Source organism: Staurois parvus, unplaced genomic scaffold (assembly GCF_062004578.1).
Source record: "Staurois parvus isolate SC_StPar_1 unplaced genomic scaffold, SC_StPar_1.0 ptg000221l, whole genome shotgun sequence".
NCBI classification, from domain to species: domain Eukaryota; kingdom Metazoa; phylum Chordata; class Amphibia; order Anura; family Ranidae; genus Staurois; species Staurois parvus.
The window spans coordinates 1,873,505-1,889,296 of NW_028318017.1; the positions used below are offsets into that span (position 1 = coordinate 1,873,505).

A 15,792-nucleotide genomic window follows, 5' to 3' on the forward strand; every position below is an offset into this window, starting at 1 on the left:
GATAAACAGATAGAACACTGAAAAGGGAGTTGAAGGGGGACTCCGCTCCAACAAGGATGAGCATGTTTGCCACACCTCCCCCTTAAGTGGTTGCCAAGGAGTGAGCTACAAGTTCTCTCCTGACGCAACCGACTTCTGCTGGCTCGACCTGCCGTGATAACCCATCCGTGTTGCTATGGGTGCTGCCCTTCTTATGCTGTATGGTGAAATCGTATTGCTGGAGAGTTAGGCTCCACCGGAGTAATTTGCCATTCTCCCCAGCCACACGATTTAGCCAGCTCAGGGGATTGTGATCAGTGATCACGGTGAAGTGCCGCCCATACAGGTACATTTGTAGTTTCTGGAGCGCCCACACGATCGCCAGGCACTCTTTCTCGATCGTGGCGTATGCTACCTCCCTCGGGAGCAGCTTCCGGCTCAGGTAGAGGATGGGATGTTCCTCTCCTGAACCATCAACCTGGCTCAGGACGGCACCCAATCCATATGCAGAGGCATCCGTCTGCACTAGGAAACGACGGGTGAAGTCTGGAGCCTGTAGCACAGGGGCGCTGGCCAGCGCCTCCTTCAAGGCCTGAAAGGCCTTCTCACACTCGGGTGTCCACGACACCTCCTTGGGCAGTTTCTTCTTGGTTAGGTCAGTCAAGGGTTTCGCCAGGCTACTATAGTTACCTACAAACTTCCGATAGTAGCCAGCTGTCCCCAGGAATGACATGACCTGCTTCTTGGTTTGTGGGGTAGGCCAGGCCAGGATGGCCTCCACCTTCCCTGTTTCAGGCCTCAGGGTGCCTCCTCCTACCTGGTGTCCTAAATACTGGACATCTGTCATGCCTATCTGACACTTGCTGGGTTTGACTGTCAGATTGGCGGCTGTCAGTCTGTCCAGAACTTGTGACAGATGCACCAGATGTTCTTCCCAGGTGGGACTGAACACGGCGATGTCGTCCAGGTAGGCTACTGCGCACTGTTCCAGCCCCTCCAACAGGTCATTCATGACCCTCTGGAAGGTGGCTGGGGCATTCTTCATCCCAAAGGGCATGACCGTGAATTCGAACAAGCCGAATGGGGTGATGAAGGCCGGCTTTTCCCGGGCCTCGGGCGCTAGAGGAATTTGCCAGTACCCCCTGCTCAGATCCATGATCGTGAGATAGTGGGCCGCCGCCAGCCTATCCAACAATTCATCGATCCGGGGCATGGGGTAGGCGTCTGCAGCGGTGATGGCGTTCAGCTTCCGATAGTCCACACAGAACCTGGTTGTCCGGTCCTTTTTGGGGACCAGGACTACAGGGGATGCCCAGGCGCTGTGAGACTTCTGAATCACCCCCAACTGCAGCATTTCCTCCACCTCCCTTTTCATATCTGCCAGCACCTCTAACGAGACGCGATAGGCGGATTGTCTAATAGGAGGATGGGCCCCTGTGTCTACTTTGTGGGTAGCAAGATGGGTTCTCCCAGGCTTCCCAGTAAACCTACCCCCATGTACTGCCAGCACTCTCTCCAGCCCAGGTACCTGAGTGGGGGTAAGGAGGGGGTTGATCGGGAGGGCTGACTCCTCTTCCCTAGTGTCTGCGAGTAGGTCCAGGAGGGGGTCAGCCTCCTCAGTCTTCTGTTGGCTGCAGACTGGCATGACGTAGGCCGTACGTTCATGGTGAGCCTTGATCATATTAACATGGAAGGCCTTCTGCCGTCTGCTTCCTTCGCCTAACCTAACCAGATAGGTCACATTGTTCAGGCGCTGGGTGATAGGGTACGGGCCTTCCCAGGCAGCCTGCAGTTTGTTCTGCCACAAGGGTAGCAGAACATACACCTGCTGCCCAACGTTGTATGTCCGCTCCCTGGCATTACGGTCATACCAACGTTTCTGCCTGGTCTGGGCCTGGGCCATGTTTTCTCGTACCAACCCCACCAGCATCTCCATTTTATCCCGGAACCTGAGCACGTAATCCACCACGGAGACCTCTGGGTCCGCAATCTTGCCCTCCCAGGTCTCCCGGATTAGGTCCAGAGGCCCTCTCACCCTCCGCCCGTACAGAAGTTCAAAGGGCAAAAACCCGGTGGACTCCTGAGGCACCTCTCTGTAAGCGAATAACAGATGAGGCAAATATCGTTCCCAGTCCTTGCCCTGGGACTCCACAAAGGTGCGCAACATTTGTTTCAATGTGCCATTGAAACGTTCGCACAAGCCATTCGTTTGTGGATGGTAAGGACTGGCCATGATATGCGTCATCTGTATCTTCTGACAGAGAGCTTGCATTAGGTCGGACACAAACTGGGGCCCTTGATCACTAATAAGCTCGGCCGGAAATCCCACTCTGGTGAAGATTCCCAGCAGAGCATCCGCAACCTTGTCCGACCGGAGGGAGGAGAGAGCCACAGCTTCCGGATACCGGGGTGGCATAGTCGACCACTGTCAAGATATAACGTTTGCCTGAGCTGCTAGGGATGGCTAGAGGCCCCACGATGTCTACTGCCACCCTCTTAAAAGGCTCGTCAATCACAGGCAAAGGTTGTAATGGGGCCCTGTGCACCTCTTCTGCCTTGCCAACTCGCTGACAGGTACCACAGGACCAACAGTAATCTGCTATGTCCGCTAACATAGTGGGCCAAAAGAATTTATGGATCAATCGGGCTCGCGTCTTCGTGATTCCCAGGTGCCCGGCCAGAGGAATCTCATGAGCCACCTTCAGCAGCTGTCCCCGACAGGGATGAGGCACGACAAGCTGTCGTCTACCAATGTCAGCCCCCCTTCCCTCAGTGGGCAGCCCCTCCCTATAAAGTCTGCCTTGCTCCCAGTAGACCTTTTGTTTAGCATTCTCAGCAGGGGGGCCATTAGCCAGATTCCTGAGCTGCTCTAGTGTCTGGTCTGTCAGTAAGGCAGCCTCAAATGTGGAACTACAGGTCCCAGCCAAAGGTCCTGTAGCAAACAATGACAGCTGCTGAGACTCCCTGGAGGCAGAGTCCACTGGGTCAGAAGAAGGGGAGGGGTCAGGGACGTCCTCCTGCTGTTCTGAGACCCGAGTCTGTGCCTTAGCTACCCGGGCTGCACTGCGGGTGACCACTAAGGTGAGGGATGCCTCATTAGTATCATCAGAACCATCAACATTACTGACCTTATTAATGACATTACTAATGATATTACCGACATTGACATCAACATTACAGGCATTTGCAACATCATTGTCCTCATCATTATCAACAGTTACTTGTCTACTGTCCATGTCACCTGAGTTCGTTACCTTCCACAACAAGGGGATTTCTTCTCCCTCTCCAGCTAATGGAGAATCTTGCCACCCTGCTCCCTTCCCAGCCCCCTCCCTCTGTCCATCCACAGGCTGCCCAGACATTAGTTCAATATCTGCACACTGTACCTTGGTAGGTCCCGAGAGTTCCAGGGGGGCATCCGGAGAGTCCTTAGCAGGGGCATAATAGGAGATAAGGGTGCCCAGATCGGCCCCCAATAGGACAGCTGTGGGAATATCATCAGAGACTCCTACCTGCCTCATCCCCCTCCCTGCACCCCAGTCGATGAAAACATATGCCTGGGGTATGCAGGAACGGGTTCCCCCCACTCCGGTGAGGGTCAGGAACTTCTCGGGGATGATGTCTGTGTCCTCTATCACCTCGGGTCGGACTAAGGTGACTTCAGCTCCAGTGTCACGTAAGCCTGTTACGGTCCGGTTGCCAACGATGACCGGCTGTAGGTTGGTGCTGGGTCCCCGAGGTTTCCTACTGACCAGCAGCACGGAGGAAGAGTTGCGGGCTGGCTGGCCCGATGATGTCATCTGCTTCTGCTCAGGACACTGGGTCCTGAGATGTCCGGCTTTCCCACAGGCAAAACATCTGTGGGTGTCAGGCAGGAATGGCTTGGCTCCAAGCGCTGCAGGGTTGGGCAGAGGTGAAGCTTGACTCACCGAAGTAGGAGAGGTTGCTAGGGACGATTTCCCCCCTTTCCAGCTGTTTGGAGGAGCCTTGCGAGGTTCAGGCACTCGCGTGTGGACGAAGGTATCTGCCAGGTCTTCTGCAGCTGTAGTAGATGCTGGCTCCCTCTCCAAGACGAACTGTCTGACGTCTGCTGGACAAATGTGCAAGAGTTGATCTCTGATCATGAGATCCTCCAAAGATTCATAAGAATCAACTTTCAGTCCCTTAGTCCACTGTCGGAATGTGGTACGTAAGCGACTTGCCACATCCGTGTAAGAGTCCCCAGGTCCCTTCTGCATGGACCTGAACCACTTGCGGTACACTTCCGGGGTCATCTGGTACTTCCGGATAATGGCTTCTTTTAAACGTTCATAGTCATCATCTTGCCCCTCTGGCAATTCAACAAATGCTTCCAGGGCCTTGCCTTGTAGCCCTGGTGTCAGGTACCGAACCCATTGAGCTTGGGGCACATGGTACTGATGGCACGTTTTTTCAAAGGACAGTAAGTATGTGTCAATGTCACTGTCCTTTTCCATCACTGGAAACTTGGCTGCGCCCACGGAAAGAGATCTGTGTGATCTAGGGACCCGAGGTTCTGACCCGGCCGCTGCTGGAGCCTTGCCATCTCCAGCTCGTGCCGACGATCAGCTTCCCTCTGCACCGCCTCTCTCTCAGCCTGGCATTCCGCAGTTTCTCTGTCAGCTGCTGCTTGGCGCTCTGCAGTTTCTCTGTCAGCCCGGAGTTCCACAGCTTCTCTGTCAGCCGCTGCTTGGCGTTCCATGAACCGCAGGTATGCCTCCAAATCTGTCTCCAGGAGGCGTTTTAGGGCCTCCTGCATCTGAGGAGAGTCTCTGCTGGTTACGGGCACCACGTTGCTAGCGCACTCAGGCGGTGGTGTGACGTTAACCTTTGGTGATCCTCCAGTGTCAGTCTCTGTATGCCCATCCTGTGAGGCCGTCTCTGAGCCACTGGCAATGTGGGTAACGGGAACCACTCCATGTTCAAGTTCCCCCGAGTTCTGATTTGCTCGGATATCATACTCCACTAGATCACTAATCAAATCTTCACGAGTTTTGCGACCGACGTCCAATCCTTGTGAGGCACATTCAACTTTCAAATCACCTTTGCTCATTTTCTCGTAATCTGCTTCACCAGGCATGATTGCAAGCAAAGATAGAAGAGAAGAGAAAAGTAGGAAAAGAAGGAGCTGTTGCTATGTGTCTCTCTATACACACATATATATAAAATAAAATATGCACCACTTGTTTCTAAGGACTGTTTCCACAAAGGTTACAATCCTTTCAGTACAGAGCCAACTTCTAACACTGCACTGAAGCTCTTACTGCAATCATCCCACGTACGCTGCCAACAATATGTCACGACCCGCGGTCGCCGCCACCAACAGGCGACAATCGCACAGCCGCGACTAACAGTAATACGTCACGCCCACGGCGTCAGACACCAGACCTTCTCACCAAACTCGTGACCGAAGGGCCGGCCGATCCAAAACCGCGGTGTGACGCGCGTAACAAGGCCCCACCCAGCTGCACCCTACACAGCGATTGCCCAGCTAATGGACCACAATCGGTGCCTGCAGCCTGAATGCGCTTGTTACTGGGTCGGGTTAGTTACACAACTAACCCTCTACTGCCACCACCACTTTTGTCGGAGACTGGGAAACTCCCGTTATCAAATATACACTATATTGATTGAAATATTGATCTATATAGCATGGCCCGCAGACCTACCATACAGAGATATAACCAACCAGTAGCGTCTCTTCAAAGGCAGGGATTCGTGAATTGCAAGTAAGCGCTTAGAAACCGTTTAACACTTTCAGAAAGAAAGATTTATTGCTAAAAGCGTTGGATGCAAAATAAATAGTTACAAAGATGTCACAAGAATATATATATATGTATATAAAGACACAGCAAACATAGAATAGCGAGGAAATTACAGGGTAAGTTACTTGCCTTGCCTGGTTTTAGCAAATTCAAGATGCAGAGCAGAAAGGTTCTTTGATCTCCCCTTGTTACGATGTTGCCGGGAGATCTCTGACTGTCTGTGAGTCAAACTCACTTACTCTCTTAAAGGTCCCTCAGGGGAAGGGAGGGGGGGCTCTGACTACACGTTTTGGGAGTAGTCATTGGGGAACTCTAACTACAACTCATCCCCCATGATATGAAACATACAGTTCACCTGAGGAATGTGCAGTTTTCTTATCTTGATGGGGGAGGAAATACACTTTACAACCTTTATGACTGCTGGACTGCTGGACGCAGGATGTCTTAACCTGGTTGACCCCCCACACCATCTGCCAGAAGATAACGTTTGACTCACAGGAATGCAGGGGGGATGTGAGGAGTGATTTGAAAAATGCCTCAGATAAACAGATAGAAAACTGAAAAGGGAGTTGAAGGGGGACTCCGCTCCAACAAGGATGAGCATGTTTGCCACACTGATAACAAGTTCAAACAGGTGCCATTGATACAGGTAATGAGTGCAGGACAGAGGAGCCTCTTAAAGAAGAAGGTGCAGGTCTGTGAGAGCCAGAAATCTTGCTTGTTTGTAGGTGACCAAATACTTATTTTCTGCCATAATTGGCAAATAAATTCTTTCCAAATCAGCCAATGTGATTGTCTGGATTTTTTTTCTCATTTTGTCTCTCATAGTTGAGGTCTACCTATGATGCCAATTACAGGCCTCTCTCATCTTTTTAAGTGGGAGAACTTGCACAATTGGCACTATTCCTCCCACTGACACCAATGATGGGGCACATTTCTTCCCACTGACACCAATGATGGGGCACGTTTCTTCCCACTGACACCAATGATGGGGCATTATTTCTCCCACTGAGACTAATGATGGGGCACGATTCTTCCCACTGACACCAATGATGGGGCACTATTCCTCCCACTGACACCAATGATGGGGCACTAGTCCTCCCACTGGCACCAATGATGGGGCACTATTTCGCTCCATAAGACACACTTGGGGGGAAATGTCTGTGTGTCTTATGGAGCGGCCGGCCCACCACCATTGTATATCCGCAGTCTCTGGTCATCTCCTGTACTGTGTCCGCAGTCTCTGGTCATTCCCTGTACTGTGTCCACAGTCTCTGGTCATCTCCTGTACTATGTCTGCAGTCTCTGGTCATCTCCTGTACTATGTCTGCAGTCTCTGGTCATCCCCTGTATTATGTCTGCAGTCTCTGGTCATCCCCTGTACTATGTCTGCAGTCTCTGGTCATCCCCTGTACTATGTCCGCAGTCTCTGGTCCATCTCCTGTACTATGTCTGCAGTCTCTGGTCATCTCCTGTACTATGTCTGCAGTCTCTGGTCATCTCCTGTACTATATCCGCAGTCTCTGGTCATCTCCTGTACTGTGTCCGCATATGTTCATAGTTTTTTTTTTAAACTATAGTCCGGCCCTCCAACGGTCTGAGGGACAGTGAACTGGCCCCCTGTTTAAAAAGTTTGAGGACCCCTGGTCTAAACAGACCAGATTATTATTTGGTAAAGATGTGGATGGCTACCAAAGACACAGCAATCGTTCGGATGGTCTTTATCCTTGGTGTACACCTCAAGTCCGAACCTATCATTGGACCGGGTCCCTCATCAGGAAAGATGTTCCAGGATTCTTAGTAACAGAAAGAGAGATATTATCTCAGAAGATCTTTGTGAATTTGAATCCAAAGATATCCAATCAGAGAAACTACAACATATCCCAGCTACAACTTGTGGAAATACAAGAATGGTATACTGTCACATAAACCGAGCTCAAGCAAGAGTACGGGTCATGTTGGAACACGCCAGGAAAACATTCACTACTCAACCAATGTCTACAAATGAACGAGCAAAGTAATTCATCAGATTTTTGATTACAAGCTTTGTATTCTCGATGTTGGGTATGATGGTGGAAACAACTACTTTGCAGTTCATTTAATTTTGATTAGGACACCACCATGCCGTTATCAGTTTGGATGAAAAGAGGAAAACATTCCTCAATCCAGGATGAAGAAAGGCCTCACTCTTTGGAGTAAATGACTTATACTCCGACCTTTGTCCCAGATATGTCTTAGGTTGTTCACCTGAATACCATGGAGAAAAAGGGGGGAAATGACGGAACTGTTCTGGGCTCACAGAATGAAACAGGAAGGCTGAACTTATCATCTCTACATGGACTTGCTGGAAGCCATTTTGTTCTGTATATTCTATTTCATGGTTTCTGAACACAGATTCTAAGAGCATTCCAAGGTGGTTACAGCTTATGTTCCCAGGTTATAAATCTGGGGGGAGGTATGGTGGTATCAGACGGCTACAAGATGGAGACTAGACATGACACCAAGTGGTAAGATAAATGGATGAGTCCATGTCTAGGTTGAACAAAGGACACAAGAACTGGTCACAATGATTATTTCCCATGATCCTCTGGAAAGAGTGCATATTATACCTTACATTGTATATGGTGTTATTATTATGTGACAGGAATATCTGATCCAAAAATGTCAATTGTATTATTATTAGTATTACATGAAGTGAATGCTTGCTTACTTATGTCATCCAGGTTTATATTACTATATTCCATTTCCACATATATATATATATTTTATATTCATTGGTTTTATCAATTAATACATTTTGGTATGTTGGGGATATTCTGTTTGTAACATTATAAAGTATCAGTTTGAGTTCATTGTATTACAACGTTGTTATGTTACAGAAGACGTGAGATAAGAAGTCTCAGTATAATGACCTCATCTTTTTGTAGGATATATAGGTAGATTTATTTTCTTCTCCAGAATCACTTAATACATTACTTGATATATATTACTAGATTTTGTTTTCTCCAGAATCACTTAAAGTGGTTGTAAACCCAAATATAAAAAAATTACTTTTTTCCATAAATGAATACATTTTAATGTAAACATACATACAGCTGTGAGCGTACTGCAGAAAAATGCTCCTTTAGCTTGTCTCCGCCCTCCAAAATCTGCTGGTCTGTGGGCGTGGTTTAGGACCAGAAAATAGTAGGTGGAGATATGATGTCACACAATCCCCCAGTTATACCCCCTCCAGCCTCGGCTCAAGAACAATCACTGGTGCTGATGAGTGCTGAGTTGTGGATCTTGTGAAGGCAGAGACCAGCATGGAGAGGACACCCCCTCCCCCACCCCTTGCAGTGTATTACATGGAGGCTCATACTGGTCTCCTCCTCAGCACAGCCTGTCACTCACAGGAGAAGGGGAGTGGTGACACCATATTTCTGCTGGTGTCAGATTTATTCTGCTCAGAAGATCAGGCGGGATTTCTGGAGAAAGGGATTGCTTCAAGATACCAGACTAAGCTGAATGGCTCAGTAAAGGTAAAATCTACCCAACTGCAGGATTGGACTGATTTGTGTTTTTTAGGTTTACAACCACTTTCAGTAATACATTATTTGCAGTGACATGGGTACCAGTCTGTGTGACACCAAACCTGGCAGAAAAGCAGTTCTCTCTAAATGTAGTCATGTCCTTACCAGCCGAGGTTAAAGGTCAACCCTTGTCATGTTCCAGAAGACATGTCAGAGAATTCCTCATCCTATACTGCCCCCTTCAGGTCACTGAAATCAATTAGTAGAGAAAATAGCACCTAGTCTGACGTCATTGTGAGGAGAGAGAAGCTTTGCCCTCCTAGGTTTTATTTGGAGGGATAAAAGTAAGAGACGGACAGAGAAGAGGACACACATCACCAAAGAGACCTCACAAGACAGGAGACAAGGGACAACAGACGGACACAGACACCCCCTTAAGTGAGCGCACTGAAAGCTGACATCACTGACACCATACAGTCCATATTGGGAACTAGAACTTTCATTTTCCTCAGATAACTTGTACTCCCCTTATATCTCCAGATACATTGTTTAGTCCGATAACGGTTCTGGTGAGCACAGGAGGTGATGTGACGTCATTTTACCTGCAGTATAAATTATTATCATTTCCCTCCTCCGGGGAAGATTTATTTTACATATCCCTGAAGCTGATTCTGGCTTCTAGTCAATGGTTTATCCGGATGTATACAGTATATATACAGTTGCAAGAAAAAGTATGTGAACCCCTTGGGATTACCTGGAGTTTTGCATGAATTGGGCATAAAATGTGCTCTGAACGTCATCTAAGTCACAACAATAGAAGAACACAGTCTGCTGAACATAATACTACACAAACATTAGATGTTGCCATGGTTTAATTGCACATAACATGTAAACATTCACAGTGCAGGGAGGAAAAAGTATGTGAACCTTTGGACTTAATAACTGGTTGACCCTCCTTTGGCAGCAATAACCTCAACCAAACGTTTCCTGTAGTTGCAGATCAGACCTGCACAACGATCTGGAGTCATTTTGGACCACTCCTCTTCACAAAACTGTTTCAGTGTAGCAATATTCTTGGGATGTCTGGTGTGAATCGCTCTCTTAAGGTCATGCCACAGCATTTCATTCGGGTTGAGGTCAGGACTCTGACTGGGCCACTCCAGAAGGCGTATTCTGTGCTGTTGCAGCCATTGTTTTGTTGAATTACTTGTATGCTTTGGGTCATTGTCCTGTTGCATCACCCATCCTCTGCGGAGCTTCAGTTGGCGGACAGATGGTCGTACGTTTTTCTGCAAAATGTCTTGATAAACTCTGGAATTCATTTTCCCATCAATGACAACAATCCGTCCAGGCCCTGAGGCAGCAAAGCAGCCCCAAACCATGATGCTCCCTCCGCCATGTTTCACAGTGGGGATGAGGTTTTGATGTTGCTGTGCTGTGCCTTTTTTTCTCCACACATAGTGTTGTGTGTTCTTCCCAAACAACTCAATCTTGGTTTCATCTGTCCACAGTATATTTTGCCAGTAGTGCTGTGGAACATCCAGGTGCTCTTTTGCAAACTTCAAACGTGCTGCAATATTCTTTTTGGACAGCAATGGCATCCTCCGTGGTGTCCTCCCATGTACTCCATTCTTGTTTAATGTTTTCCTTATTGTAGATGTGTCAACAAAACGTTCCAGAGGATGGGTGACACCCTGGAGAAGTCCTGGAGGTGGGCATGGGAGGAGGAGACCAGGGAACTAGAGAGAAGGAGGTCTTGTGAGGAGCGGAGTGTGCGTGTTGGGCGGTACTTGGATATTAGGTCAGTGATGTAGTTCGGGGCAGTGTGGTGGACGGCTTTGTACGTCAGTGTTAGGATTTTGAATTTGGTCCATTGCACAATCAGAAGCCAGTGGAGGGATTGGCAGAGGGGGGTGGCGGAAATGGAGCGGTTGGAAAGTTGAATGAGTCTGGCAGCCGTATTCAGGATTGACTGAAGTGAGGATAGCCTGCGGCGAGGCAGGCCAGTGAGGAGGGAGTTGCAGTAGTCGAGTCGTGATATGATGAGGGAGTGGATGAGCTGTTTAGTGGTTTCTGGGGTTAGGAACGTGCGTATTTTGGCGATGTTGCGGAGGTGGAGTCTGCACGAGTTTGTTAAAGATTGGACTTGGGGCTGGAAGGATAGGTTGGAGTCCAGAATGACACCAAGTACTCTGGCCTGCGGGGCGGGTTTGATGGTGGCGTTGTTGGATGTGATGGAGAAGTCAATGGGGGGTGGTGTCCAGGCTGGGGGAAGACAAGAAACTCGGTTTTGGAGAGGTTCAGTTTAAGGAAATGGAGCGACATCCAGTCAGATATGTCGCTCAGTAGGTGTGTGATTCGGGCGGAGACTGAGGTGGTGAGATGGGGGGTTGAGAGATAGATTTGTGTGTTGTCGACATATAGGTGGTAGTTGAAGTCGTGAGAGTGTATGAGTTGGCCAAGGGAGGAGGTGTAGATGGAGAAGAGAAGGGGCCCAAGGACAGAGCCTTGAGGGACCCCAACAGAGAGGGGGAGTGAGGGGGAGGTGGTGGCATTATAGGTAACGCTGAAAGAGCGTTGTGACAGGTAGGATGAGAGCCAGGAGAGAGCAGAATCTCTGAGGCCGAGGGAGTGTAGTTTTTTGAGGAGGAGGGGGTGGTCGACTGTGTCGAAGGCCGCAGAGAGGTCAAGGAGTAGGAGCACTGAATAGTGGCCATTAACTTTGGTGGTTAGCAGGTCATTGGAGAGTTTGAATAAGGCAGTTTCGGTGGAGTGTAGGGGATGGAAGCTGGACTGTAGGGGGTCGAGGAGGTTGTTGTCATTGAGGTGAGAGCATAGGCGGGTGTAGACGAGGCGCTTGAGGAGTTTAGATGTAAATGGGAGCAGGGAGATGGGTCTGAGGTTGTTTGGGTCATTGGGGTCCAGGGAGGGCTTTTTAAGTATGGGGTGATGTGTGCATATTTCAGAGGGGAGGGGAAGTGCCTGAGGAGAGGGAGAGATTAAAGATGTGGGTGAGGGAGCGTAGGATGGAGGGGGAGGGAGGTCGTAGGAGTTGTGAGGGGATAGGGTCGAGGGGGCAGGTGATGAGGCGGGCATCAGAGAGGATCTTGGAGACTTCCTTGATGGTAGTAAGGTCAAAGGTGTGAAGTGTTGGGGGGCTTCAGTATGAGGAATGAAGGGTGGGGTGGAAGTGGAGGTCAGAGCAGTGGTGGGTCCGTGGGAGAGGGGTGATGAGGGGGTAGCTGAGTGAGGGGGAACGGGGTTGGAGGGAGTTTGAGCAGCGATGAAGTCCCTGCTGGTTATGTCAAGGGAGAGGGGGGATGAGGGGGCAACTGTGTGAGAGGGGACAGGTTGAGAGGGAGTGTGAGTTACGGCGATGTCCTTGCGAATTGTGTCAATCTTGTTTTTGATGTGATTGGCAATCTCAAGGGCGGTGAGTGAGGTGCTGGGTGGAGGTGGGGGTGGCGAGAGTAGAGAGTTGAAGGTGGAGAAAAGTCGGTGAGGATTGGAGGAGAGGGCCTTGATGAGGGTCAGGAAGTAGGCTTGTTTGGCTGCGTGGAGGGAGGAGGTGTAGGTGTGGAATGCAGATTTGTAGCGGGTGAAGGCTTGTTGGGATTTGGTTTTGCGCCATAGTCGCTCCAGGATACGACTGTGTCATTTGAGGGTTTTGGTGTGATCAGTCTGCCAGGGCTGGAGCGGTCGGGGTCTAATGTTGTGTGTGGTTAAAGGTGCTAGTGAGTCAAGGGCTATTGACAGCGCATTGTTGTAGGCTGTCATAGCCAAGTTGGGGCAGGACACGGGGAGGATGCTGTCGTGGAGTTGATCAGCTGCAGAGTGGAGGGGGGCAGGGTTAAGGTTGCGGAGGTTACGGCTGGTAATAGTGTGACATTTGGAGGGGTAGGCGTTGGATGACGAGGAGATAGAGAAGGTAATCAGGTTGTGGTCAGAGAGAGGGAAGGGGGTGTTAGTGAGGTTGTGGGGAACTCAGCGGTTGGAGAAGACAAGATCAAGGATATTACCGTCGGAGTGGGTGGTGGATTGTATGCACTGTGCAAGTGCAAAAGAGGAGGTTAAGTGGAGGAGATGGGATGTGTCCGGGTTGTCGAGGTTGACAGGGATGTTGATATCCCCAAGGATGATGGTGGTTAGCTCAGAGGAGAGGAAGAAGGGTAGCCAGGAGGAAAAGTCATCCAGGAAGCGGGATATGGATCCAGGAGGCCGGTATATCACAGCAATCTTCAGGGGGGTTGGGGAGAATAGTCGGACGCAGTGGGCCTCGAAGGAGGAGAAGGATAGGGAGGGGGGGTTTGGGAGGACTCGGAAGGTGATCTGTGGTGACAGGAGCAGACCAACCCCACCACCTTTACGACCGTTGGGCCTGGGTGAGTGGGTCCAGGTGAGACCTCCGTAGCAGAGTGCTGCAGGGGAGGTAGAGTCAGTGGCCTGGATCCAGGTTTCCGTGATCGCTAGGAGGTTGAGGGAGCGGGAAACAAAGAGGTTGTGGATGGCGGTAAGCTTGTTGCACACCGATCGGGCGTTCAGGAGTGCACATGAAAATGGGGGGTGATTTTAGGGAGCAGGGGGACAGATACTAAGTTCCGGGTTTGAGGCAGGATGTGGAGGCGGGAGGGTGTTGTGTGGGTGAGGGAGGTGGTGGAGGGCCAGGATTCGGGGAGATGTCCCCCGCGGTTAGGAGGAGGAGAAGGATGAGAAAGGTGGCATGGGAGCGGGATGTGCAGGAGCATGAGAAACTACTAGTGGAGGTGTTTGGGTCAGTGGGAGAGTGGAGTAATAGGAGGAGGTGGTGGGTGCCGTAGAGGGGTGAAGGAAGCAGTGAGGACACGATATACAATTGTTTGGGAGGAGCAGAGGGTTATAGTGAATGGATTTTGGGAACAGAGGAGAGGAAAATGAAGGAGGAGTGGAAGAGGCATTTTGGGAGGTGCCTGGGAGGGCGGATAGGAGTGATGGGAGGCTTGGTTGTCGATAGCCCAGCGGGCAGAGGCATATCTCGTCGATATGTCTTCTGGTGGCTGGAGTTTAGGAGAGAAGGGGGAGGGGATCAGGTGTGGATGGACGGTTTCCAGGGGCGCTTGAGTGGTGAAAGTCTGGGGTGCAGATGTGGTGGCTTTCAACAAGGGTTCAAGTCTTTAGGTCAAGTTGAACCTGGGGTTGGTATGAGTGGAGGTGCTGAAGGCCCAGCATCTGGAGGTGGAGTGGGCTAGGTGTTGGTCGGCGCAGTAGGGCCCAGCGTCAGTGGGTGTTGTGGGCCAGTGCATGTGGATGCTGGGGGCCAGCGACTGAGGGTGCTAAGGGGCCCGGCATCAGTGGGTGCAGGAGGCTGCGTGGCAGGCTTGCCTCTGCCGGATTGGACGGGGCTCGGGGCTGTGCGGTGGCAGGGGCACAGTTATGTGATACAAAGTGGGGAGCAGGGAAGCAGATCTGGTAGTGGTGGTTTGCCATCTTGGTGCCGGTGGGGGTGGTTGCTGCTTCTCCTCTCACTGTGGCAGCTGTAGGTAGGGGAGGCGGTGGTGGCAGCTCCTCCTCTCACTGGTGCGGACGGTGGCGTCCTGGTTAAGGTGTTGGGCAGTAGCGAGGCTTAGAGGCAGCGGTAGGCCGCAGGGGACAGGGCGCCCAGTACTCCTCCTGGGCGATGGCAGGACCTTGGGAGCGGCTGATGAGGGTACCGATGGGGGCGGAGGCCCCTCAGGAGCGGAGATATCCCCAGAGGTTAAGAGAAGAAGAAGGGTGAAGAAAGTAACATGGGAGACACGAGTGCACATGCCTTCCAGTCCTGGTGTTTGGGTAAGCAGGAGGAGATGAAAACAGTAGTCGGGAGATGATAGCAATGAGGGGGAGATGTACAAGTTTTGGGGTGGAGCAGAGGGGTAAAGAAATGAGATTTGGGAACAGAGGATAGTAGTATGAAAAGGAAAAGAAAGGACATATTATAAAGGTACATGGAGTGGGACTCAGGCATGTAAGCGATGTTTCCCAGGGTGTTTGCTTGCAGTCTGTCCAGCATGCAGTAGAATTTTGTGCTGTTGTTGTGTCTTCCTGCTGCTTTAGTTCAACTGCTGTGTTTAACTGCTTCTTCTATGCACTCCTTCAACGCAGCACTGAATCAAAAGCAGCATGAAGATCATATCCCCCTTATGTATTATACATGGAGATCATATCCCCCCTTATGTATTATACATGGAGATCATATCCCCCCTTATGTATTATACATGGTGATCATATCCCCCCTTATGTATTATACATGGAGATCATATCCCCCCTTATGTATTATACATGGTGATCATATCCCCCCTTATGTATTATACATGGAGATCATATCCCCCCCTTATGTATTATACATGGAGATCATATCCCCCCCTTATGTATTATACATGGAGATCATATCCCCCTTATGTATTATACATGGAGATCATATCCCCCCTTATGTATTATACATGGAGATCATATCCCCCCTTATGTATTATACATGGAGATCATATCCCCCCTTATGTATTATA

The 15,792-nt window shown here is 50.1% G+C and overlaps 1 protein-coding gene across 1 annotated transcript in view; it reads right to left on the reverse strand.

The window, feature by feature from the left end:
* The window catches only part of LOC149460747 (uncharacterized), a 159,673-nt gene that overhangs the window by 127,368 nt on the left and 16,513 nt on the right, over positions 1-15,792 (reverse strand). The window contains exon 5 of the mRNA XM_089679231.1: positions 6,842-6,860. Coding sequence (XP_089535357.1) covers positions 6,842-6,860 — 19 coding nt within the window. The remainder of the gene's footprint in view (positions 1-6,841; positions 6,861-15,792) is intronic.